General features: G+C 37.5%; 1 protein-coding gene and 4 long non-coding RNA genes across 5 annotated transcripts in view; 1 reads left to right on the top strand and 4 right to left on the bottom strand.

The window, feature by feature from the left end:
- The window catches only part of LOC135118892 (dymeclin-like), a 55,806-nt gene extending 29,122 nt beyond the window's left edge, over positions 1-26,684 (top strand). The window contains exons 4-17 of the mRNA XM_064041986.1: positions 18,189-18,357; positions 19,051-19,202; positions 19,671-19,790; positions 20,435-20,577; positions 21,335-21,547; positions 21,853-21,929; positions 22,475-22,597; positions 23,102-23,227; positions 23,734-23,896; positions 24,204-24,302; positions 24,441-24,499; positions 25,163-25,333; positions 25,713-25,838; positions 26,367-26,684. Coding sequence (XP_063898056.1) covers positions 18,189-18,357; positions 19,051-19,202; positions 19,671-19,790; positions 20,435-20,577; positions 21,335-21,547; positions 21,853-21,929; positions 22,475-22,597; positions 23,102-23,227; positions 23,734-23,896; positions 24,204-24,302; positions 24,441-24,499; positions 25,163-25,333; positions 25,713-25,838; positions 26,367-26,519 — 1,894 coding nt within the window. The 3' untranslated portion in view covers positions 26,520-26,684. The remainder of the gene's footprint in view (positions 1-18,188; positions 18,358-19,050; positions 19,203-19,670; positions 19,791-20,434; positions 20,578-21,334; positions 21,548-21,852; positions 21,930-22,474; positions 22,598-23,101; positions 23,228-23,733; positions 23,897-24,203; positions 24,303-24,440; positions 24,500-25,162; positions 25,334-25,712; positions 25,839-26,366) is intronic.
- LOC135118896 (uncharacterized) lies at positions 1,010-6,886 on the bottom strand. Its single transcript, XR_010277843.1, has 3 exons — positions 6,743-6,886; positions 4,897-6,176; positions 1,010-1,157 (listed from the first exon to the last, which is right to left on the bottom strand). It is a non-coding gene; the product is annotated as an uncharacterized LOC135118896 (long non-coding RNA).
- Positions 8,256-9,765, bottom strand: LOC110384630 (uncharacterized). The gene is made up of 3 exons (XR_007511310.2): positions 9,642-9,765; positions 8,788-8,970; positions 8,256-8,414 (listed from the first exon to the last, which is right to left on the bottom strand). It is a non-coding gene; the product is annotated as an uncharacterized LOC110384630 (long non-coding RNA).
- LOC135118895 (uncharacterized) lies at positions 11,431-12,339 on the bottom strand. Its single transcript, XR_010277842.1, has 2 exons — positions 12,099-12,339; positions 11,431-11,518 (listed from the first exon to the last, which is right to left on the bottom strand). It is a non-coding gene; the product is annotated as an uncharacterized LOC135118895 (long non-coding RNA).
- Positions 13,502-14,679, bottom strand: LOC135118894 (uncharacterized). Its single transcript, XR_010277841.1, has 2 exons — positions 14,518-14,679; positions 13,502-13,752 (listed from the first exon to the last, which is right to left on the bottom strand). It is a non-coding gene; the product is annotated as an uncharacterized LOC135118894 (long non-coding RNA).
- Positions 26,685-26,925: the final 241 nt, after the last annotated feature.

The following is a 26,925-nucleotide window of genomic DNA, read 5'->3' as shown; positions in this document are numbered from 1 at the left end:
AACTAACGGGTAAGTGGGACCCGGGCAACTCAAAACCCCTAAGTAAGACTGGTTGTCAGACTTACTGGTTTCTGATCTGTAACGAATGCCAAAGATGTTCAAATGACAGCCAGGAACAACAGTTTATCGTGCCCTCTGAAACACGGTCATTGGTGTCCAAGATATACTAACAGCCAGTTTCTTCATCAAAAGTAAAAGCTAAAGTAATGTCATAAAGTAAAAGTAACGGTCAAATTCGTTTAACTTTATTATTTACGAATTGGAAGAATCTTGTATGTTCCTACCTTTATACATTTTGTCTGAGAACCGGTAACTACAGCTATATTAAGAAAATAAAGATGCCTAGGGCTCTTTCCTTTACATATATTTATATCTTCGTTCCTCATTAAAATATTAAGTACTAATTTATTTACGACTAGCCGTTTTTTCGCGGTTTCATCCGCGTCCCAGGTATTTCTGCCCGCACCCGGAAGATATTGCTCACGATTGTAGCTTTCCAACAGTGAAAGAATTGTCAAATCGGATCAGTAGAATAAGTAGAGCCTTTAAAGAATAAACATAAAATGTTTTTTCTTTATTATATTAGTATAGATTAACACTCTGAAAATCATTCTAGCGCATTAACCAGCATTCCTAGATTAACGAAATTTCTATTGATATAATAATTTCTGCTGCAACTGCACTTCACTGTAATATTACAAGTCATGTCCCACCTAATCGCATGTCCACTGTGCCCTGAAACTTGCTCGCGGCAGGACCTAATGAGCGCATCCGGCCGTGCTCTCGCTGTGGCGGCATATTGGGCTGACAAAGTGTAGTCTCAATATATGTATGACATGTCATCGACATTAAAGAAGAAAAAGTAGAGCAAAGGCCAAAGTTTGTGTTTACGTTGTCACTTCTTCACGCGATAACGGCTGAAATATTTAAGTTCCCGGGTACATCGGGACCCGGAAGACGTCGCGGGCGAAAGTTAGGGATAATAAAAAAAAAAAAAAAATTGGTTGTTTTACATTTAATTTTAAATTATTATTTTATACCCTTAGGTAAATAGTCCGTATTTCCAACTCTTGTCTGGTTTCTGATGGCATTATAACGTTTTTGGAGGTATTCAGCTGAGCCTGAAGACACAATCTCATGTAACCCCTGTCCTTTACCTGAAAATTAAAAAAAAATAATGTCAGAAGTTTGTCAATAGATGTCAAACTATACTCCATTTGTAGGCACTTTTAGCTAAAGGTAAATCTTGATAGCACTGTTTACACAAATACATATAAGACAAATAAAATTATGTTTAAAATAATGATTCAATTGATTTGGTGTTATTATTGAATTTGACTGGAAGCCGACCCCAACATAGTTGGGAAAAGGCTCAGAGGATGATGAAATTGAATTTGACTTTTTTGTGAAGATACTGGACATATATTCGTCTAATTTTAAGGCATTTTAGATAGACATAAAACGCATTAAACATTTAAAGTCTTCTATAAAAATAAAGAAGTGTATTAGACTTATAGTTTTGCCGGAAATCACGATAACTTCGTGACCTCAGATTTCACGTGTTAAGATTGTATCAAAATAAATATTTATATGCATGTATTATAGTGTGTCTGGTAATTAGTAACCGATATTTAAACACGTGATTGTACTCATTATTACAAACTACTTTAAATTATAATTTTTTTACGGGTTATCACAATAATCAGTAGCAATTAGCTCTCTGAAACTGAACTAATCGCTTTCTCTCGATGAAGTGTATACCTACACTTCACTTGCTTTGATTATATAAATATCGTATTGTGATTGAACATTTTATTCATTTTAGGCAATCCATCCAAAACATTATATCGTCTACATAAAGGGCAATTATAATCATTTCCTTCCCTTGTCCTTTATATGTAGTATACGTTTGATTCAGACGACATCCATCTTTTCTTTTGGGTACCGCCCCACTATACTGTTACAGCTTTTTTATCGTCCCACTGCTGTCCAGGTTTCTTAGACACCATTGGCTGTGTTTCGGATGGCACGTTAAACTGTAGGTCCCGGCTGTCATTGAACATCCTTGGCAGTCGTTACGGGTAGTCAGAAGCCAGTAAGTCTGACACCAGTCTAACCAAGGGGTATCGGGTTGCCCGGGTAACTGGGTTGAGGAGGTCAGATAGGCAGTCGCTTCTTGTAAAGCACTGGTACTCAGCTGAATCCGGTTAGACTGGAAGCCGACCCCAACATGATTGGGAAAAAGGCTCAGAGGATGTATGTGCTGTCCAGGTTTCCTCAAGATGTTTTCCTTCACCTTTTTTATCAGCCATTGGTGACTAAGATCATCATCCTCCTGCCCTTATCCCAATTTCATTTGGGGTCGGCGCAGCATGTTTTCTTCTTCCATACTCCTCTATCTGCCGTCATCTCACAAGTAACATTCTTTCTTACCATATCTACTTTCACACAATCCATCCATCGTTTTTTTGGTCTTCCTCTTCCACTATATCCGTCCACGTTCATACTCATCACCTTCCTCACAACATGACTCTCATTCCTCCGCATCACATGCCCATACCACGACAGCCGGTTTGCACGCAGTTTTTCTGATACCGGCGCCACTTTCAAACTTCCTCTTATATACTCATTCCTCACTCTATCCATTCGCGTAACCCCACACATACCTCTTAACATTCTCATCTCTGCCGCATGCAAATGTCTTTCATTCGTCGCTTTTGTGGGCCAGCACTCTGATCCATACAAGACAGCAGGTCTGACCATACTCTTGTAAATTTTCCCCTTAAGTTTAAGGGGAATACGAGGGTCACAAGTTGTTCCCGTTACCTGCCGCCATTTCATCCATCCTGCGTTAATTCTGTGCGTAACTGTCCGATCTATTTCGCCATCGCCCTGAATAAGCGAACCGAGGTACCGGAAATCGGAGCAGACTGGAAGAAGTGCGTTATCAAGCGCTATGGCTTCAGGACTGGAGAGACCGCCGAAATCGCAGAACATGTATTCGGTCTTGGTTCTGCTGATTTTTAAGCCAACATTCTCCAGTCTCTGTTGCCAACTCCCCAATCTGCTCTGGATCTCAGGTCCGTCTTCACTAACCAGGACGATGTCGTCGGCAAACAGCATGCACCAGGGTGCCTCCTCCTGTATGTCCGCCGTCAAGGCGTCCATAATAAGCAGGAAGAGGTAAGGACTTAAAGCAGACCCTTGGTGCAGGCCCACAGCCACACTGAACTGGTCAGTATTGCCGGCCGACGATCGGACATACGTACAGGACTGCCTGTACATCGCACGAACTAACTCCACATACTTCCCAGGCACACCTTTCTCTTTCATGGCCCACCACAACACTTCCCGAGGCACCCTATCATACGCTTTCTCAAGGTCAATGAACACCATGTGCAGATTCCTGTGCACACGTCTGTACTTCTCGCACCATTGGCGAAGTGCGAAGATGGCGTCCATTGTCCCTCGACCTGGCATAAACCCAAATTGGTTTTGGGTAATTTCACTCTCTTCTCGCACTCTTTTCTCTATCACTTTCTCCCATACCTTCATAGTATGCGACATGAGCTTTATCCCTCTATAGTTGCCGCAATCTTGCACATCCCCTTTATTCTTGAAGATGGGCACTAGCGAACTACTGCACCATTCTTGCGGGATGACTTCTTCATGCAGCAACTTATTGAAGAATAAAGTCAGCCACATACATCCGTTCCTCTTTAATACCTTCCATACTTCAGCTGGTATATCATCAGGGCCCAAGGCCTTTGGTGACTAAGATATACTTAGAAAGTACATACAAACTTAGAAAAGTTGCATGACCTGGAATCGAACCCATGCCCTCATACTCGAAAGGTTGGTTTTTTACCCACTAGGCCCTAGGCCACCACGACTTTTTAAACGGTTTTATTTAGCTTACCCTGTTTGTTTTATTTATTATTTATTCTTGGGTCAAACTTAGTAATTCAAATTTAAGTACCTTGCTGTTGTCAGATTGATCTGAAATTTGGTACACACCTTTAATTCCGATGACAATACAATATACTAATATCAATAACATTGTAAATCCAAGATGGCCGCCGGTACAAAATGGCGGATTACAATTTTTTTCCACAACCCCCTCAATATGGGTATCAAATGAAAGGGCTACTCAAGTAGAATACTGTCACCAACCCCAGCGGGGCCCAACAGGGCCAAGGCCTGCCTGGGCTTCGGGTTTGTCCTGGTACATAAAAGGCCTACGACGAAACACAACGGTTTTTAGTCAGTAAGAGTCTGGCACTCCCTCACCGCTGCTAACCCATATATAGAATGAGGAATATTCGGTAGGCATTTTCATTAAATACTAAAAACTAGTAAATAAAAAATCGGTAAAAAAACTTTTAAGTTAAACGGTTTTATCTTACGTGCACTGAAAACTAGAAAATAAAAAAAACTGTTACTTACCTATGAACCTACATAGGTGGTCCCGATCATATTAGACTAAAATAAAAACGTGGGGGCCCTCTGAAATCCTACCTATGGCAAAGCATATCTCTATACTTTGGTAGATCGTGAGCTCGGCGTTCGCTGGTGAAGCCGCTACGGCTGATTATTGATTGTCAAAATCTCCAGTTACGATTATAGTAAGTAGAAATCCACACCTATTATACCTCTAGAAGAAAGTATTACAGCAATAGTTAGGTAAGGGGCCCCACGTTTTTATTTTAGTCTAATATGATCGGGACCACCTATGTAGGTTTATAGGTAAGTAACAGTTTTTTTTATTTTCTAGTTTTCAGTGCACGTAAGATAAAACCGTTTAACTTAAAAGTTTTTTTACCGATTTTTTAAGAACCACAATAATTAAGTAAATTTTCAAAAAGGTTTTAATCTGATCTATTAATAGATACATACCTACACCGCTGTGTTGTTGATGTCTTAACAATTCATCCTTCTTACCAAAACTACCGACAAACATAACGAAAAATAACAAAATATAAATAAACTTCATTATCAATATGAACACGACTATCGCTCACAGAATATATTTAGTTTATGCCTCGAATTTACACGTTTATATTATACCTACATATACAAAATAAAACATAACGTCAGCTATTGATTCAATAGGAACAAAATTACAAAATAAATGCAATTTGGAGTGACAAAATTAGTTAACACTATCGTGTCAATAATACGGAAAGACATATACATATACTGTATATGTACTTCGTTGTAAGTATTAAATGTATTCTAAGTATAGAGGAAATAATTGGTCCGAATACCATATAACATAATATTGTGAGATGTCATCCGCATACATTTTAATCGCAGAATTAGCCTAATGCTTTATTTATATAAATGATGATTCAATCTGTTTATGTTTCTAACCGATCAGTGTCCTACTTTGATATACTTACTTCGAAAATAACGAAGGAGCTATAAATAAAAATAAGAAGAATACATAATTTTATGGCTCGTAATTTACCTAAATAAATAAAATAAAACCTTTATTACATTACTAGCTGCTTTCCCGCGGTTTCACTCGCATCCCTGAAGAATTTATACCCGTACCAGGATAAAATATAGCCTATGTTACTCGGGGATAGTGTAGTTTTCCAATAGTGAAAGTAGAATATAACAAATGAAAAAAAACGAAGGACAGGTTTGATACAGTTAAAAATATAAAAAATAAGTATACATTTATTGACGAGAACATAACACATACACAATTATTCAGGCATTACGAAACAACTAAGGCCGTAGTTCACCGACAACATAAGCGTCAGTTTTATTAAAACAATTGTTTGCTATAATTTTTATTTTCAGTTTTCAAAGTAAACAGTTTGTTTTTAAGGCTGTCGGTGAACTAGCTTAAATTACAAAAAAAGAGTATTATAAGAGGGTTGACAAAAGAGATAAGTAGAAATATGTGTCCCACATTGTGAATTAGTCCATCTTTTAGACTACCCTAAAATTGAAAAACTTATATAATGATTTGTTAAAATAAAAAAAAATGTATCTAATATTTGTGGCCAATCTAAAATCACTATTTTTTTTCCCTGTCATCACGCCCATTCTTTTTGTGGATGCTGTTTAACCATTATTATGATTTTTGTTACGATTGTAATAGTAAACGAGTCTGGAAGCCGGGAATTTAGTACCGATTTGGGGTATCAGTGGAAGGCGTGATCCTGTAACCAAAGAATAAACAAATGGACAAAAAGTATTTGAAAAATAATTTAAAAAAAGAGAACAAAAATAGCTTTTTAAAAGTAGGACGAAAATCGGCACTTTTTGAAAGTCAGGATTACATGAGACAACCCCAAAAACGCCCACCCTTCACCACTTACTACTGCGAAAAAAAAACTTTTTACAAAAAAAAATGAACCGACTCCCAAAAACACTGGATAGAAAAAAGCAACTATTTTAGGTGCATCGGCCTAGAAGTCGGTGGTGAAATAAACATATCATGTTTTTTTTTTAATTTTTTTATTTTATCAATAGGCAGCCAAACGTTTTCATATTCTTTAAGATGCATTCTTTCGATTAAGATGCATTCGTGTGTATTTAAAAAAACATCAACAGGAGCACATTGAAAATTAATGATATCCTTGAACATATTTGTTTAGGCAAACCTTTGTTTATACATAATATTTGATAAAAAATACTTCACAATCGGTAAGCAGATCGGTGTAAGTCGTTCTTAATGGCATCCTGTACTATAAGACGCATGAGACAAAAAAAAAACAGCGCATACCTTTTCTATCGGGAGCTGCTTGCACCAGCATAGCGAAAATGGCGAAAATTAAACTCAACACGAATAAAATCTTGATAGTTTCTTGTATGCGGGTGTTTCCCAAAGAATTTTCCTTAAGTCTGTCTTGAGACATTGTCCTACGCTTACATTTATATTATTTGCCATATGCAAAGTACTGCGTCTTTATTATTTTTCCTCCTACGTATCCCTACTAATAGTATAAATGCGAAAGTAACTCTGTCTGTGTCTGTGACGCTTTCACGTCTAAGCCACTGAACTGATTTTAATAAAAGGTACAGAGATAGAGTTGACCTTGAGAAAGAACGTAAGATAGTTTTTATTCTGGATTTTTGAAGAATTGTCTGGAAACGCGATAAGTATAACCGAACTCTACGCGGGCGAAGCCGCGTTCGGAAGCTAGTTTTTATTATATAGCTTCCACCAGCGTTTTAACCGCGTATCGTGGGTACTCCGTACTCCCGATTAAAGAAAGACTAACCTTTTCCATGTGAAAGCATCAAATTACCCCTCCCACTGTGGGTGCAGCATGAGGGAGTGTCAGACTCTTACTGACTAAAACCCATCATGTTCGTTCGTAAGCTCTTTATGTACTAGGGCCGCGGTAACTCGCGCGAACAATCCCGCAGCCCAATTATGACTAGCCCACAGTTAAGCCTGGAGGAAGCTTATGCGTAGTAAAAAAATGTTTAGAACATTATTTTTATTATGTAACACATTTTACTACGTTGTTGGTTTATTAATAAGATTAATTAAGTCCAGTAACGTTAAGTATGAGTTTGTACCATAGATTTTCCTATTAGTAATACCATAAATATGCAGATTTCTATGAGGAGGATACAGTTACCTACCTAGTACGGTAGACCGCACATCAGTGGTAACTGTCATGCACCTTAACTCAATAGTAATAAGTACGATTTTCTTATAAAACTGTTACCACTGACCTGAAGTTGACTGTACCTAGTACTGTTCTTTAGAGCTACGGTGTACTGTTTTAAGGCCGGCAATACACGCGACAACTTCAAGCTGTCGACTGCATAGTGAACTGCAGAATTCTATGGACGCACATACACGAACCACTCGAGCAGATCCTAAGGGTCGGTTCAGATAGACCGGGTCGGAGAGCATCGGCGCGCATTTTTCTTTTCACACAGACTGGAGCTGATAGGCTGCGCGAGCATTAAAGAGCATGCAAACGGAGAAAAACGTCAAGAAAAAAGATTTTATAATAACGATTTTTCTTAATAATTCTTCCCCTCAGTCCACTTTGGTGGAGTCTGGGCTTGAGTCAATGGTGTTTAAGATACTCTTAAAAATACTACCCATATAGCGCCTTGGTAGGAAACAAACCAAAAAAAACGATTGTAGTAATTATTAAATAATTTATTAGGTATAAGTTATAAATATTCTTAAAAACTAGTAGTTATACAGAACTTGGGCCAAGAAATTCATAAAAAAAGTTAATATTAGAAAACGGACGTTTACGTTGTCGGTGTAAATGGGCCTTAAAGATGTGACAATTAATAATATTGTAATATATGCTATAAGTAGTTTATTTAAGAAATAACTATTATATTATGTTGGTGGTTTAATAAATAATACTGTTAGGTTTTTGGTCACCATCGAATCTGTCATCTTGTGGCCTTACGAGTATCTGTGGAGGAAAAAAACATATATTTTAGGTACTTGTAGATCCGCTCTAGAAAGGATGTTACTTGTGAAATAGGTGTGGTTCAGGCAAAAAAATAATAATTAAATAATCTAATTTAAATACAACTACTTTTATGGATTTTATCGCGGTTATATTAATATTATTTAATCCCGACGTTTCAGATCCTTTACAGCGTCCACGGTACATAATGCTGTAAATGTCAAATTTTCGCGTAAATGTCAGAAATCAACTAATCCAGTTTTCTTAAATTAACTGTGTTCTATGTATATTCACATTCAATTTTCAAGTAAACAGTTGTTTTAAGAAAAACGGACGTTTATGTGGTCTTTGAAAATGTGCTTAATCGAAAACTTACTTTGTTAATTTTAATTTTCTATCAGCTATCATGACGAGTCGGTCTTTTTCTCGTCTTTCGAAGTTTCTTCCTCAGGCGTAGGTGATGTGGGCGGAGGCGAGTCACATTTCGTTATAGCACAATACTCTCTTATCATTGTGCCTGCCGGTTGTAAAGCATGTTTTTGTATCCCTTTCCCTTGTACTGGAAAAAAAGTATAATTGTCAATTGGTATCGCCAAAATTGTGACAAAAACTGCGGTGAATAATGTGAATATGGGCTTTGTAATATCGTGGTGGCCTAGTAAAGAACCAGCCTCTCGAGTATGAGGGTCGATTCCAGATCAGGCAAGTACCAATGCAACTTTTCTAAGTTTGTATGTACTTTCTAAGTATATCTTGGACACCAATGGCTGATAAAAAGGTGGAGGAAAACATCTTGAGGAAATCAGGACTATGTAGTCTGAAATCACCAACCCGCATTGAGCAAGCGTGGTGATTGATGCTCAATCCTTCTCCGTGTGAGAGGAGGCCGCAGCCCAGCAGTGTTACGATAAAAAAAGGCTGTAACAGTATTAAGGAACTTCACTAGAAGTTGAAATAGTATGCTGTATTAATTTATCATAAACAGCAGTTTTCCTTAATAAAACGGAAATGTTATCTTGTTAGTGAAAATATAAAAATACCACTCAATTGACAGCCTTTTTAGCCGACTCTGTGGCGTATAAACTCAGGTACGTCCATTAGACACTGACTTCTAGGCCGATGCACCTAAGAATAGTTATTATTTGCTTTTCAGTGTTTTTGGGAGTCGGATAAATTTTTTTGGGATGTCGATTGAAAATATTAAGACAAATAAAATAAGAAAAGACTTACCACCATCAACTTGATCCATTATTGGAAGCTTTTATTAAAATTGAACACTACACAAAACACACGTCTTTACTCGATAGTACCAGGTAGAATATTAACACATTTCTGTTGTACATATCACTTTATATAACTCATTAGGAATTTCAACCATTCATATTTTTTTACATCTTGTCCTGGGTATTTTATTGTTTACTATTTGTTACGGTAAATAAGGATAGTTTGCATAGAGTTATCCTTGTATGCTTGACATTGACGTAATATGAATTAACTATGTACGTAAGCAATGAGGTAGGGGCTTTTCAGGGCTTTGTATAATAACAAAATATTAAGTACCTATATTAAAAAAAAGCCGGCCAAGTGCGAGTCGGACTCGCGCACGTAGGGTTCCATACCATCCAAACTAATATTCTATATATATTTATGGATATCGAGCAAAATGAGCAAACAATCACGTTTGTTGTATGTAAGCCCCCAAAATATTTATTTTGTTCTAGTTTTCAGTTATAGCGGCAACAAAAATACATCATCTGTGAAAATAACAGCTTTCTAACTATCATGGTTCATGAGATACAGCCTGGTGACAGACGGACGGATGGACGGACAGAGGAGCGAAAATAATAGGGTCCCATTTTACCCTTTGGGTACGGAACCCTAAAAATTAAAATCCCAGTTGCGGCATCTCCTGGTTACATAAGCAAGTACTCCATAGAAGACCCCTCTTTGACTGTTGGGAAGCTACACTCTTCCCGAGTAACATAGGCTATATTTTATTCCGGTACGGGCAGTAGTTCCCACAGGACGCGAGTGAAACCGGGGGAAAATGGCTAGTCTGTAGTAATACTAAAATACTAAAGAGCTTAATCACGCTAATGTCAGGAAGTTCTGGTCCGAATTGAACAAATATTTCAATGTTCGATAGCAAATATTTAGTGGACGGTTATCGGATGTGTTTTAACTGAGTTCCAATGAGAAGTGGATGAAAACTAGTACCTATATATCAGTCTGATATATTAGGTACTGTCTAGTTTCAAAGTTTTTGTGTAAAAGAGTAACAAGCAATCATACATAGGTACATCCACCTGCATTTATGATATTAGTACATTCATGTGTTTCAGATATTTTTGCATACATATTTATGCGGGATTTATGCAATATAAGTCTATAACAACTATGGGGTATTCCACTTATTCATCAATATTTTTAGCACCAATTATTGCGTCACCATTGGGTTGCTCAATACCCAAGTAGCTGGGTTCAACTGGGTTGAGGAGGTCAGATATTGCAGTTTTTTTTCAACGACGTCAAAAATCATCAAATGACCCCTCCCGCTGTGGGTTAGCAGCGGTGAGGGAGTGTCAGACTCTTACTGACTAAAAACCGTCGTGTTCCGTCGTAGGCCTTTTATGTACCAGGGCCGCGGTAACTCTTTCGAACAATCCCGCAGCCCGGATACTGCAGTTTCATTTTACACTAATATGACTTCATAGTTAAACTGCTCTTACAAATAATCACGATAAATAATATTGTATTTTTATCGATATTCGGTTTTTTATATAGATCCTATCACTATCATTAAAAAAAAGGAAAAAAGGAAGGGGTCGTGAGAAGTTAATACAATTCAAATGTTTTTATGATATTAATTAATAATAGAAATCCGTAATTATAGGCATTTATTTATTTTACATTTTATTTATTGACTTTAGCAATTACAATACAATACCTCTTCCTATGATATCCTCCTTTTTAAGAAGAACCTAAGTTAAAAAATACATTTTCCAAAAAAAAAACTACATGATTTTAACCCTTTTTTGGTTTATTTCTGCTATACAGCTGCATCATACGCGAACTTGTTAGCACTGCATTCTTGAGCCCCGAAAGAACTGAAAAAAAAAAATACAAAATTTCATTCTAGTGCGATCAGATGTTTTTGAAATAATTATGAAACGAATACACACTTTTTATAATATAATACATACTTAAACACTAATATTGTAAATGTGAAACTTTGTAAAAACTACTGAACGAGTTTTATTTAAACTTACATGAAGTAATATAGCCTAAGCTACAAATTAACACGTACATTCACTCGAAAGTATTTATTATAATATAAAGTATTATTATTTTGTATACTGGGGGAAGTATGTATCTAAAACCATTTTGTATAATTATCAAAATTAAGTAAAAACAATAAATGTGTTCGACATCAATAGTGAACATCTTTGGTAGTCGTTACGGGTTGTCAGAAGCCAGTGAGTCTGACAACCAGTCTAACCAAGGGATATTGGGTTTCCCAGGTAACTGGGTGGAGGAGGTCAGATAGGGCAGTCGCTTCTTATAAAACACGGGTACACATCTGCCTCCGGTTAAACTGAGAGCCGACCCCAAAATAGTTGGGAAAAGGCTCGGCAAATGTGTTCGAGATCTATATAGAAACGTATTTTGTAAAAGTTACAAACTTACCATTACGATTGAGTTTCGGGCGGGCCGTTACTAGCGTCATCGCGAGTAACAAAAACGTTAATATAAACCACAACTTCATATTAATATAGATATTAATTAATAGCTTACTTCAATAAAAACAAACTGTAAAGAGCTTTAAGACACAACCTCTAAGGATGCCGATTGAAATATGAATGATCAATATAGCTATTAATAATTGTAAAATAATAATGGTTGTCTCATCAACACATACATAGGGCTTAAGGCTGTGTCCACAGTAGGCATAATGTCGAATGAGTCAACAGTGTATTGGTTTAGTACGCCCTTTTTTTTAACGATGTCAAAAATCATCAAATAGCCCCTCCCGCTGTGGGTTAGCAGCGGTGAGGGAGTGTCTGACTCTTACTGACTAAAAACCGTCGTGTTCCGTCGTAGGCCTTTTATATGTATAAATGTATATGTACCAGGGGCGCGGTAACTCCTTCGAACGATTTCGCAGCATTTAGTATGCCCTTCCGTATATTTGAAACTATCTTCTGGCCGCGGTTTCACCCGCGTCCCGGATGGTGACAAAAACTATTCTGTCCTTCTCCCGGATCTAAGCTACCTCCTCTCTAATTTTCAACTTAAACGGTTCAGCCATTCTTAAGTTATAAAATGTGTAACTAACACGACTTTCTTTTATATAAATAGAAGATAGATAGAGTGCCGACAGTTTGCCAGTTTGGACTCATTTTGTGCAATTTGTACTGTTACGTGTGCCGACTGTCCCATTTAGTGGTTTAGTTAAGTACTTCTTTTTTATTTCTTTAACCATTTATGTACACAGTTAATACATAAAAGAAGTAAAGGTAACATAAAATAACAAAGGTACTCCTTATTTCTAATGAAATCTCTTCCAGAAGACCCGTAGTAGGAGAGTTAAAATATAGACATGTAGACAGACTGTTAAAAAGGACTACAAAGGACATAGCTTTTCTGTTATTTTAACGTGTGACGTCTGCTAAAGATGTTCAATGACAGCAGGAACCTGCAGTTTAACGTGCTCTCCGAAACACAGTCATTGGTGTCCGCACTTAGAAAGTACATACAAACTTAGAAAAGTTGCATTGGTACTTTCCTGAATCGAACACACACTCATACTTGAGAGGTTGGTTCTGTACCTACTAGGCCACCACGACATGCTCTGTCACTCAAAACTGTCTTTCAAGTTTTATGGTAATGGCGTCCACGGCCGATTTCGGCCACGGCGGCTGTTCTCATTTAAGGAAATCAGCCAGCTGCGCAGGACATATTATAGTGCACCAGCATTTGCGCAGACACAGGTGCACTCACTATTCCTTCACTCTCATAGCCTGATGAGACGGCAATCCGACACCACCGGAAAGAGATCAGGCGATTATGGTATTAATAATACAAATCAGTAATACATAGAAGGCATTTATTTATTTGTCATAACATAGACTACAGGTATAACATAAAAAAAAACAATCCCAATTGTTTACCTCCTCCTTTTCCGGCAATAACTTCAAAAACACCTAATTTTATTTTGATATTTTTTTTCAGTACATAAATCTTCCTTTCGGTCTAGGTCTAGGCTTATTTACGTTGTATATGGAAATCATGTGATATCCTGGTAGCACTGCGTTCCCGAAACCAGTTATACCTGAAAAATCTAAATAATTGTTAAGTTCCATCCTAATGCGATCAGATGTTTCAAAAAAACCGGCCAAGTGCAAGTCGGACTCGCGCACGAAAGTTCCGTACCATTATTTATAAAACGGACAAAAAATCACGTTTGTTGTATGGGAGCCCCCCAAAATATTTATCTAATTCTAGTTTTCAGTATTTGTTGTTATTGCGGCAACAATAATACATCATCTGTGAAAATTTCAGCTCTCTAACTATCACGGTTCATGAGATACAGCTTGGTGACGGACGGACGGACAGAGGAGCGAAAACAATAGGTATAGTCCCGTTTTACCCTTTGGGTACGGAACCCTAAAAATTACGTTTCAATAGTACCTACGATTGAATACAAAACAGTTATTATTTATACTACATAATAAAATAAAGAGGAAATATTGTATAGGTACTGAAACCGGCTTTTTCACTACGGGATATAATATACATATATTACATCCCAAACTATAATAAATATTTTTAAAGTATATGTGGGGGTATTATCTCGTGTAATTATAACAATTAAATAAAAACATTAACCGTCGTACCACAAAATCTTTTAAACGTTTGTTGAACACTGCTCTAAAAACATGTCAAATTATGACGTTGAAATAAGGTCCGTTTTTTAGACAAGTGTTAAGTAATATTTTTTTAGACAAGTGTTCAACAGTTGTTTAAGTTTTTTGTAGTAAGGCCATAAATGTTTTCGAGATCTTCATAGACGGCTTTTTTTTTAATTTTAAAGTTACAAACTTACCACTAGGATAGTATTGCCTCCGGGCGGGAACAAGCGTAAGCGCGAGCAACAAAAACGTTATTATACAAAATATCTTCATGTTAATATAGATATATTAATTAATAGTTTATTTACTAAGACACGACCTCTAAGGATGCTGATTGAAATATAAATGAACAATATTGTATATATACCTAACTATTAGTAATTATTACAACGGCGGATCCAGGGGGTAGGTCACAAGGTCATGACCTCCCCCTGGGCCAGGTTCAGAACATAAGAGGACCAATAATTGAAATGGTTAAACACGATGTTTTATGTTTTTGTTATAAGTGTAAGATAATTTTTATTTCGAGTGAATAGGTAGATACCTACATAGTTACAGGTAGAGTAGTTTTGCTAACGCCGGCTCCACACGTTGGCCCCAACGCTCGTCCCAACGCTATTCGTCCAACGTGTGGATCGAGAAAATGGCGTTGGCCCCAACGTTGGGGCGAGCGTTGGTAGTTGGCCGTCTCGTGTCGGTTTTAGGACAGAACTAAGTTATGCGCCAACGTGTGTACGCCTCACCGATTTTGCGGTCCAACGTTGGAACGAGCGTTGGGGCCAACGTGTGGAGCCGGCCTAAAGAATTCGTGCTCGCAACGCTCTCTCTCTATTCTTTATTTACTCTTTATCCGTACCCAAAAGGAGGAAACGGGACCCTGTTAGGTACTAAGAATCCGCTGTCCGGGTTATCTACATTACATGCTGTAATGTATAAGTCTCATGCAGAGCTGTCTTAATCTATGGTGCAGGGTGTGCGAATAACCCGGGCGCCTCGATATCAGAATTAACCAGCAGGGAATTTCGAAGAAATTACACCCGTTCGATAAGGAAGTCCCACATTGTATCATGATACTGACAAAAAAGTCGCCTTCGCTTTGTTGGAATGATCATTTTGATTATTTTCTTTTAACATCCTCCAACTAGAGGTAAGTGAAAAAATTCTAGCTCGCTACGCTCGCGAGTAAATGACTATGTCTGTACTGTTTTTCTGATTGTTTATTATTTTTATTGACGCACCGAATCAACCAACACAAATAGGACTCGCTCTAATCACGGTTCCTTTTTATTTGTACGTAATTCCCAGTCTGATTTGTGAGTCTTCAAACAAATAATTTAAATAAGTTCGCGCTCGCTGCGCTCGCGGCTACTTGTTGCTTTACAATGTACTTAATCAGGTGCTTTTGTTTCGTAATCTCAAATTTTTTTTAAGTCCTTTACCTACCAAAAAAGTGACTTTCGTTCGAACGTTCTTATTTATATTCCTTGTAAAGTACTTCGATCAATACGTACTACTCAACATCTTTCAATAGATACATAGGTGGCGCTTTGGTGATGATTGCACCCAGGCGCTACATGAGCTAGAGACGGCCCTGATCTCATGAACCCTTACCAATAGTAAGACAATTGAAGTTTTCACAGAAAATGTTTTACTGTTGCTGTAATAAAAAACGTACGCGCCCTTTTCTGTGTACACAATACTTTTCAAACGTTTAGTCTTCAACCTGAAAAAATTCTCGCGCTTTCTTGTACTTGTGCTGTATATTTGTTATACAGCAAGAAAGCGTTTTCATCTACTTTTAGTCCTCGAACGGGAAAAAAATTTTCGCGCTCGCTTCGCTCGCGCTTTTTTCAATTTCGCTTCTGTGAATATGTCCAAGAAATCGCATTCGCTCAGCTCGGACCATTTTCTACATAAAAACACTTTTTTAACCTTAGTCCTCGGCCTGAACCAAAATTTTCGCGCTCGCTTCGCTCGCGCTTTTTTGTTTGCCGCTTCTTTGTCTTATAAATACTAGAAATTGCGCTCACTCTGCTCGGGCCATTTTCTTCATGAAAACACTTTTCTTAACATTCGTAAAAATTTCGAGCTCGCTACGATCCTGCTTATTGTATTTATACTACTACTTTTAATATTAAAAGAAGTATACGCTACAATATAATATTTTTTGTGACTTGACCACGACTGTGTGACCCCCCCCTGGCGCCGAAGCTGGATCCGCCCTTGAATTATTAAATAATTAAAGTTGTGTAACTTATAACTCAAGTTGTCAACAACATATAAGGCTTAGGCTGCGTTTAAACCAAACTGACTGTCAGCCGCTGAAAGTCAGCGTCTATGCGGCGTCCACGGCCGATTTCGGCCATGGCGGCTGTTCTCATATAAGGAGATCAGCCAGCTGCGCAGGACATATTCTAGTGCACGAGCATTTGCACAGACACAGGTGCACTCACTATTCCTTCACGGGTGAATCAATTTGCAGACTGCTTTTTGAAACTTTTAGGAAACCCACAAAGCGATTGCGGCCCGACCCGGGAATCGAACCCGAGACCACGGGCAGCACGGACCAACGAAGCAGTCATATAATATGTATGGAAATACAATAAACTACAATAATCAGAAAATTACTAAGGTCTGGCGGCCCTCGGATCTTACTCTATTTGCTAGTTTGGACTCACTTAATTTGTACTGTTACGTGTGCCGACTGTCTCAGACCGTAGCCGACTCACAGCAAAAATAACCAAAATTAACAAGAAAATTGATTTGAGTTGGCATCTAACTTAAATTTTAGTCCGCCACAAAGCGACTCATTCAGTCGGCTTTTAATACTTTTGCCTGCTGTGAACACAGCTTAATTGGTAAAGGACTGTTAAAACCCCATAAAAGTGAATCATGTTGTTATTATAGGCAGTTTCCTAATGTTTGTTTTCCTCTTTCACGCAAAACTTCTGAATAGAATTTTGATGAAACTGGGCAGTAATATAGGTCATACATCTGTAAATTAAATCCTCCGAGCCTTTTTCACAACTATGTTGGGTTGGCTTCCAGTCTAACCGAATGTAGCTGAGAACCAGTGCTTTACGAGGAGCCAATCGCTCCTTGTTAAGCTCTTTCCGACCTCCTCAACCCAGTTACCCGGTCAACCCAATACCCCTTGGTTAGACTGGCTTCTGACTACCCGGAACGACTGCCAAGGATACATCATTTTAAGGCTATATATCTGTAAATATATAGGCAATTTTTTATCTGGATGTAGGTAGTAGTTCCATCATGAAATGGTTGAAAGGAAACCACTGGAGGAAGCTAATTCATTTATATCTTCAAATGAGTGCTGGGGTTTTACTTTGATACAGGAAAATAATAGAGTTATTTTATTATTGTCATAAAGTAAATCAATTTAGCTATTATTGCATACCTACGTATCTTGTCATGACGAGTTCCTTTTCGAAAGGCACGTTAAATGGATGAGTCTCGGCTGTCATTTGCACATCTTTGGCATGCAGATCAAATAAAAAAAGAAGTCAGAAAATCTGACAACTAGCCTTTCCAACATGCTTCTATGTAACTGGATTGAGGAGGTCAGATACGGTTGGACCGGAAACCAATCCCAGCCTGCCGGGGCTGCTGGATTATTCGAAAGAGTTTCCGCGGCCCTGGTACATTAAGGCTTTAGAAGGAACATGGTGGGTTTTAGTCAGTAAGAGTAACGGTCCCTCAAGTTGCTGACACTCTCTCACTCTGTACCCACGGCGGGTGAGGTCATTTTATGATCTCCTATCAAAAAAAGCCGACCCCAACATAGTTGGGAAAAAGGCTAGACAGTACTTTAACAACCAGCCTTAAAATCTCTTTTCTTTGTCCACAGTGTGATGCTAGCATGGCAGACCTTCAACGCTCTCTTTGTGATTCGAGCCGTCAGCAAGTATCTGGTAGAAATGGTGCCTGAGTATGAACTGTGCAGACATTTGGACGTTCAAGCTGAACGGAGGGTCGGCAATGGACCCGTTGAGAATAGGGAAGGAAATGATAATACGGTAAGAGCTCTTTGCTTTAAGGTACTTCACCCGTTTATAAGTATGGCGTTGTTCATATTGATTTCTGACACTTACGCGAATATTAGACACTAGCTTCTGCCAGCAGTTTCACCCGCATCCCGTGGGAACTACTTCCCGCACCGGGATAAAATATAGCCTATGTTACTCGCAGATAATATAGCTCTAATCTAATGGTGAAAGAATATTTAAAATCAGTCCAGTAGTTTTTGAGTTTATCCATTACAACCAAACAAACAAACAAAGTTTTCCTCTTTATAATTTTAGTATAGATTATAAATGTAAATTTTCCTAATTCTGGTAGTACTGAGTTAAAAGGCTACATAAATGGAAACCATTTTTTATTATACAAAGATTGATCTTATTATTATACAAAGTGCTAGTTTATATTTTTGGCGACCTCTATGGCGCAATGGTCACCAAGCCGGACTGCCGAATCTGAGGTCCCGGGTTCGATTCCCGGTTCGGTCGACATTTGTGTGATGAGCATGCATGTTGATCGTGGTCTGGGTGTTACAATATGTATTTATAAATATGTATATATGTAGTTATATGTAGTTTATCAGTTGTGTTAGCACCCATAACACAAGTTAATTAATAACTTACCATGGGGCTAACCAACCGTGTGTGAAAAGGTGTCCCGAAATTATTTATTTATAAATGTTTATTTCACAGCCATCACAAGAGACCTCCCCATCACCGTTAGCGACCCCCACAAGTCCTGAAGCCCCGGAGCCTCCCACCTCCCCCAAACTGAACGGCTCTGAGAGCCGGGTGGAAATGCTCATTGACGCACTCATTGGGCTTATCATTGATGTTCCTGTTACGTAAGTACTTATTTAATTATACAGGGTTACTTTAAGGTTATTTAAATTAAAGTATAAATAATGATAACGGTTTACTCGCCTATAGTTATGCATACTATACCAGAATTGTGTTACTGGGGATTTTGTTGCGCCTCTTCTTCTCAGCAAAAACACATGGAAAGGTGAAGGGCGTTTTGGGGACTGTCTTTTATAAATTTAACCTTCAAAAAGTGCTAATTTTCAGCCTACTTTGAATAAATGACTTTTTTATCTACGAAGTGTGAAGGGTGTTAAATTGTCCCATATATAAAGTTTCTAATCTACAGGACCACAATAAATTACCACCAAATTAAATAATTGAGTGAAATATGGTTGGTACTTTTCAAATTGGTTTTTCAAAAAAACTTCTTTTGACTGGGCTATTTAACTTTGTTGTTAGACTATTAACGATTCTAATTTAATTCATATAAATATTCGTTTATTACACAGTGACAACACATACTACCTACACTTGGAATGCATCAACACAATGCTAGTTCTGATGTCGGTGTATATGTTCGCTGGAGTCCACGGACAGACGCGTCTTGTGGACACCTCGCTGATATACAGGTGAGCTCTCATTTATTTCACTGTAGGTCCCGGCTGTCATTGAACATCCTTGGCAGTCGTTACGGGTAGTCAGAAGCGAGTAAGTCTGACACCAGACTAACCAAGGGGTATTGGGTTGCCCGGGTAACTGGGTTGAGGAGGTCAGATAGGGCAGTCGCTAGGGTACTCAGCTGCATCCGGTTAGATTGGAAGCCGACCCCAACATAGTTCGGAAAAGGCTGCGCAGATACGCCCAAGCTCAATTGTTTATTGACTATGTATCTATCAAATATCTTACTTTGGGGAAGCAAAGTTATTTGACAGTACCTTTATTAATATTAGTTAGTCCCGACATTAGTTAATTAATATTTAATTACTAGCTTTTGCCCGCGACTTCTTTCGCGTGGAAAAGTGGCTTCCGGCAGATTTTTGGTTTTACCCACATAGTTCCCGATCTCACGGGATAGATGGCGCTGTGTGTATGTCCGGAATATTATTTTTTTGTAATAAAACCTGTTCTATGTCCTTTTTCGAGTTCCAAACTATTTCTGTACCAAATTTCACAAAAATCGCTTCAGTACTTTAGGTGTGAAAAAAGGACAGACAGGCAGACTTAATTTATATTGTTAGTTTGGATTTTTAATATTAATCTTTTATTTTTTCAGGACGTTATTCCAAGGTCGTTACGGGATGCACGCCCCGCTACTAGTGAAGACTTTACTCAATAATCTATCAAGCATGTTACCTGCTCCTCCGAGTATGTTCGGAGCTCATGCTGCGGGGGGCAGTCTGCTTATTAATTTGGCTTGTAAGTTTATAAATATACTATTTCGAAGTTACAGCATTTATTCGCAAAATAGACAAGCAAATATACATACAAAACACAAAAAAACATGGTAAACTAAGAAAATAAAAGAATAAGGTAGGAGAAAAGTATATAGTAAGTGAGCGAAGTAAAGGTACTTCTTTGTTTACTAGTATTAACTGCCAAAATTTATCAAAGATATAATATAACTTTTAAATACTTTAGGACGAGCTTTCGACCACGGTTTTTATTTATCCATTTATTTCATGTATTATTCGTTTTACCCGCTTACTAAGGGAACTTCTTTCCGCACCTGGCACAAAAGTAGCCTTTATGTTATTTTGATTTTGAGTTAAGTTAACTTAACATAGCTAAACTTTAGTGTTAAGTTGTATCAAAATTCGTTACAAAGTTTTAGCGTTAAAGTTACATTACTAAAACTCGTATCGTATTCTTGGAAAACATCATCGTTGATGAGCAACTAAAATATTGCTGGAAAACATGTACTTTGTCTTTTATCATCAACTCTTCAACGCGCTGTGTTGCCAGCAACTCAGCAACGTTGATGCAACTTTGTTAAGACGCTGACAACAGCCAAAACAATATACGTAAGAAAGAGAAGCCTGATAAATAATAACCAAAATCTGTAGATTTAGCAAAAAAATTGTTTGAGACTAGCCAATTTGGCTGTTGTCAGTCAGCGTCTTAATAAGTAAAAGTTTACCATACAGTGCTTAAAATTTACCAATTTCTTTTCCAGCCGGCCTCTGGAACATGATAACATTCAACACGGCATCCCGACAAACAATCTACACACATCCCCCTCTAGACAGACAAGAATTACAAGAGCGCGTCAAAAAGGAGCACCCTGTAGCTAACCAGTCGTGCCTCCTTCTGCTGACGTTGGCTAACCATTGTATGAACGATGATAACTTGTATAGAAATGCTCTGCTGTGCTGTGAGGATACTGCAGGTGGGTTTGATTCTCGGTTAAAGCGTTTTTTAGTTAGCCGGACAGCCAGACAAAGTTTCTTCCACGTGGTAAACTACTACATATTTTGAGAGCGATATTTTTATAGCCAAAATAAATAGCATTAAGCATTTTTTTATATGCAAGAGTGCTGAATGTTATGTTTTTTTACATAGAAGTTTATGTTTATGTATGTGTATTAGAATTTACCCAAAATTCTAAATTAAAAAGAAAATACTTCTGACATCACTCAAGAAAACACATGTTGTTGAAAACGGTTTAATTCACGATTTTTTACTGATTTTCAGAGACATCAGCCCCGACGCCGCAGCGGGAATCAAACGGTGGACCACAGCTGACTCCCCCTAGAATCGACATGGCTGCCGTGAGTATATCAGGTCTTTCTAATCTCGTAAACTTCCAAACTCTCGTACCAGTGTACAATGCTGAGGGAATACGTTAACTATATTTAGAGCGATTTCTGTTGGATAGCTTAAATTGAGTCTCGTTTATTTTATACTCTACATAAAGGGTGTTACAAAAGTAGAGCCGAAAGGGGATTAAATGGATTAATTAGTAAGAGTCAATTAACCATATTTTAAGTCGTAAACAGATTTAAACGCGTAAAAACCCGCGCGTATACTGCCGACGAAATCGCTTGCAAACTGTTGTTTAAATACCTACATACCTATGTATTTTATAGTCACCATGTAAAACATTCGGTCAGCTATTTAAACTATAAAGTAATAGGGGTTAGTCGCACCATTTAACTATAACGATAACTAAACCATAACCAGTCGTATACTTGCCGCCCATTGGTCACATCGGCGATTTGACAACTGAAAATGGTTCGTTATAGTTACATAGTAACTAACTGAATATAAATGTCTTGTATGGGAAAGTAATTAATAATAAATGTATTTGTTCCAGCTACACAAGGCTCTATGCGCTACGGCGGGCTGCGAGCACTCAACGCTACTCCTATATTTAATGCTACACTCGTGCAACACGTACAAACGACATATAAGCAATGTGGCACAGATTGATCAGTTGGTAAGAATACTTTATTTATTATTTATTATTACTGGACTTGTTAATATTCATTTGCAGTATAAAGTTATATATTCACCAAATTAATAACAGAAACAACATATATCTTTTAAAATTTTAATTTGATAACAACAATTTTATGATGAAGAAACTATGTTTTTTTTTTTGAAAATAATCATTGTGAAAATTGTTTCGTTACGTATAAATGTTGGTTTTATAATCCAAAGATTAAATAAGAAATAATCATAATTTCTTATCATGTTCCTAATCAATACTAATACTATATAACAACTCGGAAACTACTTCACCGATTTGAAAATTATATCAGTGTTGGATAGCCCATGAGACTGGCAACATTCTTGCATGCAAAGTGCACGGAGTAGCTCCGATATTTAGGGAAAACCGCTGTCGGGAACTGGTAAAATAAACTACTCAAAATTATATCAGTTTTATAATATGACTTATCCCTACTTCTAAATTAAATAAATACAATTTCTCACGTTACAGATAGTGCCGATCCTACAAGTGCTATACAACGCGCCGGATAACAACGCGCATCATATATACATGTCGCTAATAGTGCTGCTTATATTGACAGAAGATGATGCGCTTATCAAAAATGTTCATACTATTGTAAGTAAAACCTTAACATTTGAGTATTGCTAATATTTAGATAGGCATATTTTTAGTAGCATTTTTCGCCTCAGAAAACAATCTTGACAGGACTTTTTTTTTAAATAAATACGAATTAAAAATAATATACTGCTTTCAATAATAATTCAATTAAAAAATATATAAAAGGAAAGTGTTGATTATTTGTTCTTATTATGATATGTTAGTTTAACCTAATCGAAGTATACACGATGAATTCCATCTTAAAATAAGCGAAAAAGCATGTCTGGTGTAAGAGGGCTCCCCAAAATATATATTTTTTTCTAATTTTGGCATTTTTTGGTTATAGCAGCAACAGCAATACATCTTTTGTGAAAATGTCAACTGTCTAACTATCACGATTTATGAGATACAGCCCTGAGCATGGTGACAACCAGACAGCGAAGTTTTAGTCATGAGATCCCGTTTTACCATTTGAAACATTACCTTAAAAATAAAGCATATTTAACACTAAATTTTGTTCACAGATGTTAAAAAACCTAACCTGGTACACAGAGAGAGCAATTTCAGAAATATCTCTAGGCGGTCTGATGGTGCTGGTAATATTACGAGCGTTACAATACAACATGGTGCGAGTCAGAGACAAATATCTGCACACCAACTGCCTAGCCGCCATCGCTAACATGAGCTGTGAGTTGTGTATACTGCATCTTTAATGGTTCAGCCGTTTCAGAATACACATGTCACAAAAATTCATAGAAAGTCAGAGTCTAGAGTGTAATTTTATTCTGACGCTTTTAAAGAGAAACCGCTGGACCGATTTGAGTAAAATTTGGTATGGATCTAGCTAAAACCCAGAGCAAGGTTTTGAGATACTTTTTATCCGGGTGCGCGGAATAGTTTAGTTACATTTTCTCAATTTCTCTCGGTTGGTAAGAGCGGGTGAAACCGTTGGAAAACAGCTAGTAAATTATATTATGTTTATTTTTGTTTCCAGGTGAATTCAGAAATCTACATCCGTACGTGGCGCAAAGGTTAATATCGCTGTTTGAAACTTTAACTAAAAGAAGAGCAAGGCTTTGGAACGAGGTTGAAGGTAAATCAATTATATGTATTATCATGTTGTCCTGTTAATGTAACGTGTCTGTGTAGCAAATAAATGGTTTATTATCATCATCTGCTCAGCCGGTAATCGTACGCAACTGCAGTGGATCATTAAATATTTAATTTTCAGGTGGCGATTTAAATAACGTGGACTTACCACATCACACAGAAGAGAAGACAGAAGAAATGGTAAGTTTGTATAATACTAGCCGTTTTGACGCGGCTTCACCTGCGTCCCGTGGGAACTACTGTCCGTACCGGGATAAAATATAGCCTATGTTCACCGGGGACAGTGTAGGTATCCAACAGTAAAAGAATTTTGCAAATCGGTTTAACAACTAAACCGATTTGCAAAATTCTCGGAGCCTTTACAAACTTAACAAAGAAGAGCCTTAACAAAGAAACAAAAAAAAACATATTTATTAAGTCTGATACAATCATGAAAGAAATTTATAAATATAATCCTCATGTTTTGGCAATTATACGTAACTAGCTACCGGCCCAGCTTCGCACGGGATAAAATTATTTCCCCACTATTGAACGTATGTTATTATGCATATATAAACCTTTCTTATAAATTACACTATCTATAAATAACCGCATCAAAATCCGTTGCATAGTTTTAAAGATCTAAGCATACATAGGGACAGACAAACGGCGGAGGGCGACTTTGTTTTATACTATGTAGTGATAATAATCATTAAACAGACATAGACCTTATTTAAGCCACAGTTCTCATCACATACCTAGCCTTTTGCCGTTTATGTGGGGTCTTGAACCCATCCAATGACCTTTTGACCCAGTTGTTACTTAGCCACGAGCACCTCTAATCCTCTCAATTATTTTTCACAGATGGATCACATATCAGTACTCGACGAAGTCCTACGAATGCTGCTAGAGATAATAAACTCTTGCGTCGCTCACCAACTGACGAATAACTGCAATGTAGTCTACGCGTTGCTACACAAGCGACATCTATTTACTCAGCACACGCATCATCCAGTTGCGCAGAATATTGACATGGTAAAACTTTTTTTGTTACTTGAAACACTGTTATGTTACTAGAAACACTGTGTTATGTTACTAACAACACTAGGTTAAGTTACGACAATAACTGCAAAATCTATTTTCTTAACACACACGTCATCCAGTTGCGTAGAGAATCGATATATAACAACACTATTTTATGATACTTTGCAAGAAACACTAAGTGTTATGCTGCAACGTCGTGCATAAGAGATATCCCGATATCAATATATTATGTTACCAACAACACTATGTAATGTTACGGCAATAACTGCAACATACACTAACGAGCTGTTGCATAATTATTTTAACTAAAGTCACTACCTTGATGTACAATAAGACTAATAAATATGTAACTATTTATTATTGATTTCAGGTAATAGGTTATTTCTCAACGCGTTTGCAGCGCGTGCAAGAAGGTGCGGGCGGTGATTTGGGCGTCACTGAAGTATTGCAGTGCATTAAGAAAGGAGCTGAGCAGTGGTCTAGCGATAGACTAAAGGTATGTGATCTTATACATATGGATCTAAATTATCTGATTATGCTGATAATCACCAGTTTTTAATCAATTGTTTAAAAACTCCTACCCGACCACGGGACTACAGAGTCCCGGATATTTGGAAAGCGAACGTGGGGCCGAAGCCAATACGCTGAAGCCCTTTAGAGACAAAATTAAGTGTGCCTATCTACCACATATTGGTGCCACATATTTGAAAAACTTGGGCAGTCGTTACGGGTAGTCAGAAGCCAAAAAGTCTGACAATTAGCCTAAACAAGGGATTTTGGGTTTCCCAGTTAACTGGGCTGAGGAGGTCAAATAGGCAGTCGCTCCCTTTAAAACACTGGCACTCAGCTGCATCCTGCTGAAGTGGAAGCCGACCAACATAGTCGAGAACAGGCTAGGCAGATATGGATCTTGAAACAGTCACTAAATATTGATTAAAGTACAAAATACTTTTTAAAATGTTAAGTTCGCCTTTTTATATGAATGTTTTTCGTAGAATACTAATTTCTCCTACTTACCTTCCAGAAATTCCCCGACCTAAAATTCCGTTACGTCGAAGAAGAAAGACCAGAGGAATTCTTCACACCTTACGTTTGGAGTCTCGTGAGCTCCTGTGGCGGAGTGTACTGGGCCAGTGAGGGGGGGGCGAGGGCTCTGGGAGACCTCCTCGCTTGCTGATCGACGAACTGTGTAATATATGATGTCGTGGTCAAGACGCTTATGTGCCGATGGGGATGAACGATGAAATATATGTATTGTATTTGTAAATTGGTTAATAAATTGTTACTGTAACGATGATATGAGTAACATTTTCTTGGTTAGTTGAGTAACTTATCAACTTAACGCAAAAAGCAAATTATGCAAAATAATTTTATAGTCACAATTTTTTTTCTGTATTTTTGTCTATGATAAACTATTTCGACGATACAAGTCAAATGTTATTTTAACGCCCGCTTTTTGGTGAATAGCAACACCAAATCAAAAATGGCTGCGCTGTCTTGAAAATCTTAACTAATTCAGTGGTTATAGAATCACTATTTTACTTCCTTTCCGCTATAGTTATATTTATTCCAAGATTTTATTT

The sequence above is a fragment of the Helicoverpa armigera genome, chromosome 27 (assembly GCF_030705265.1).
Source record: "Helicoverpa armigera isolate CAAS_96S chromosome 27, ASM3070526v1, whole genome shotgun sequence".
NCBI classification, from domain to species: domain Eukaryota; kingdom Metazoa; phylum Arthropoda; class Insecta; order Lepidoptera; family Noctuidae; genus Helicoverpa; species Helicoverpa armigera.
The sequence above is the reverse complement of the archived record's forward strand: the minus strand, read 5'-3'. Positions and strand labels throughout refer to the sequence as shown.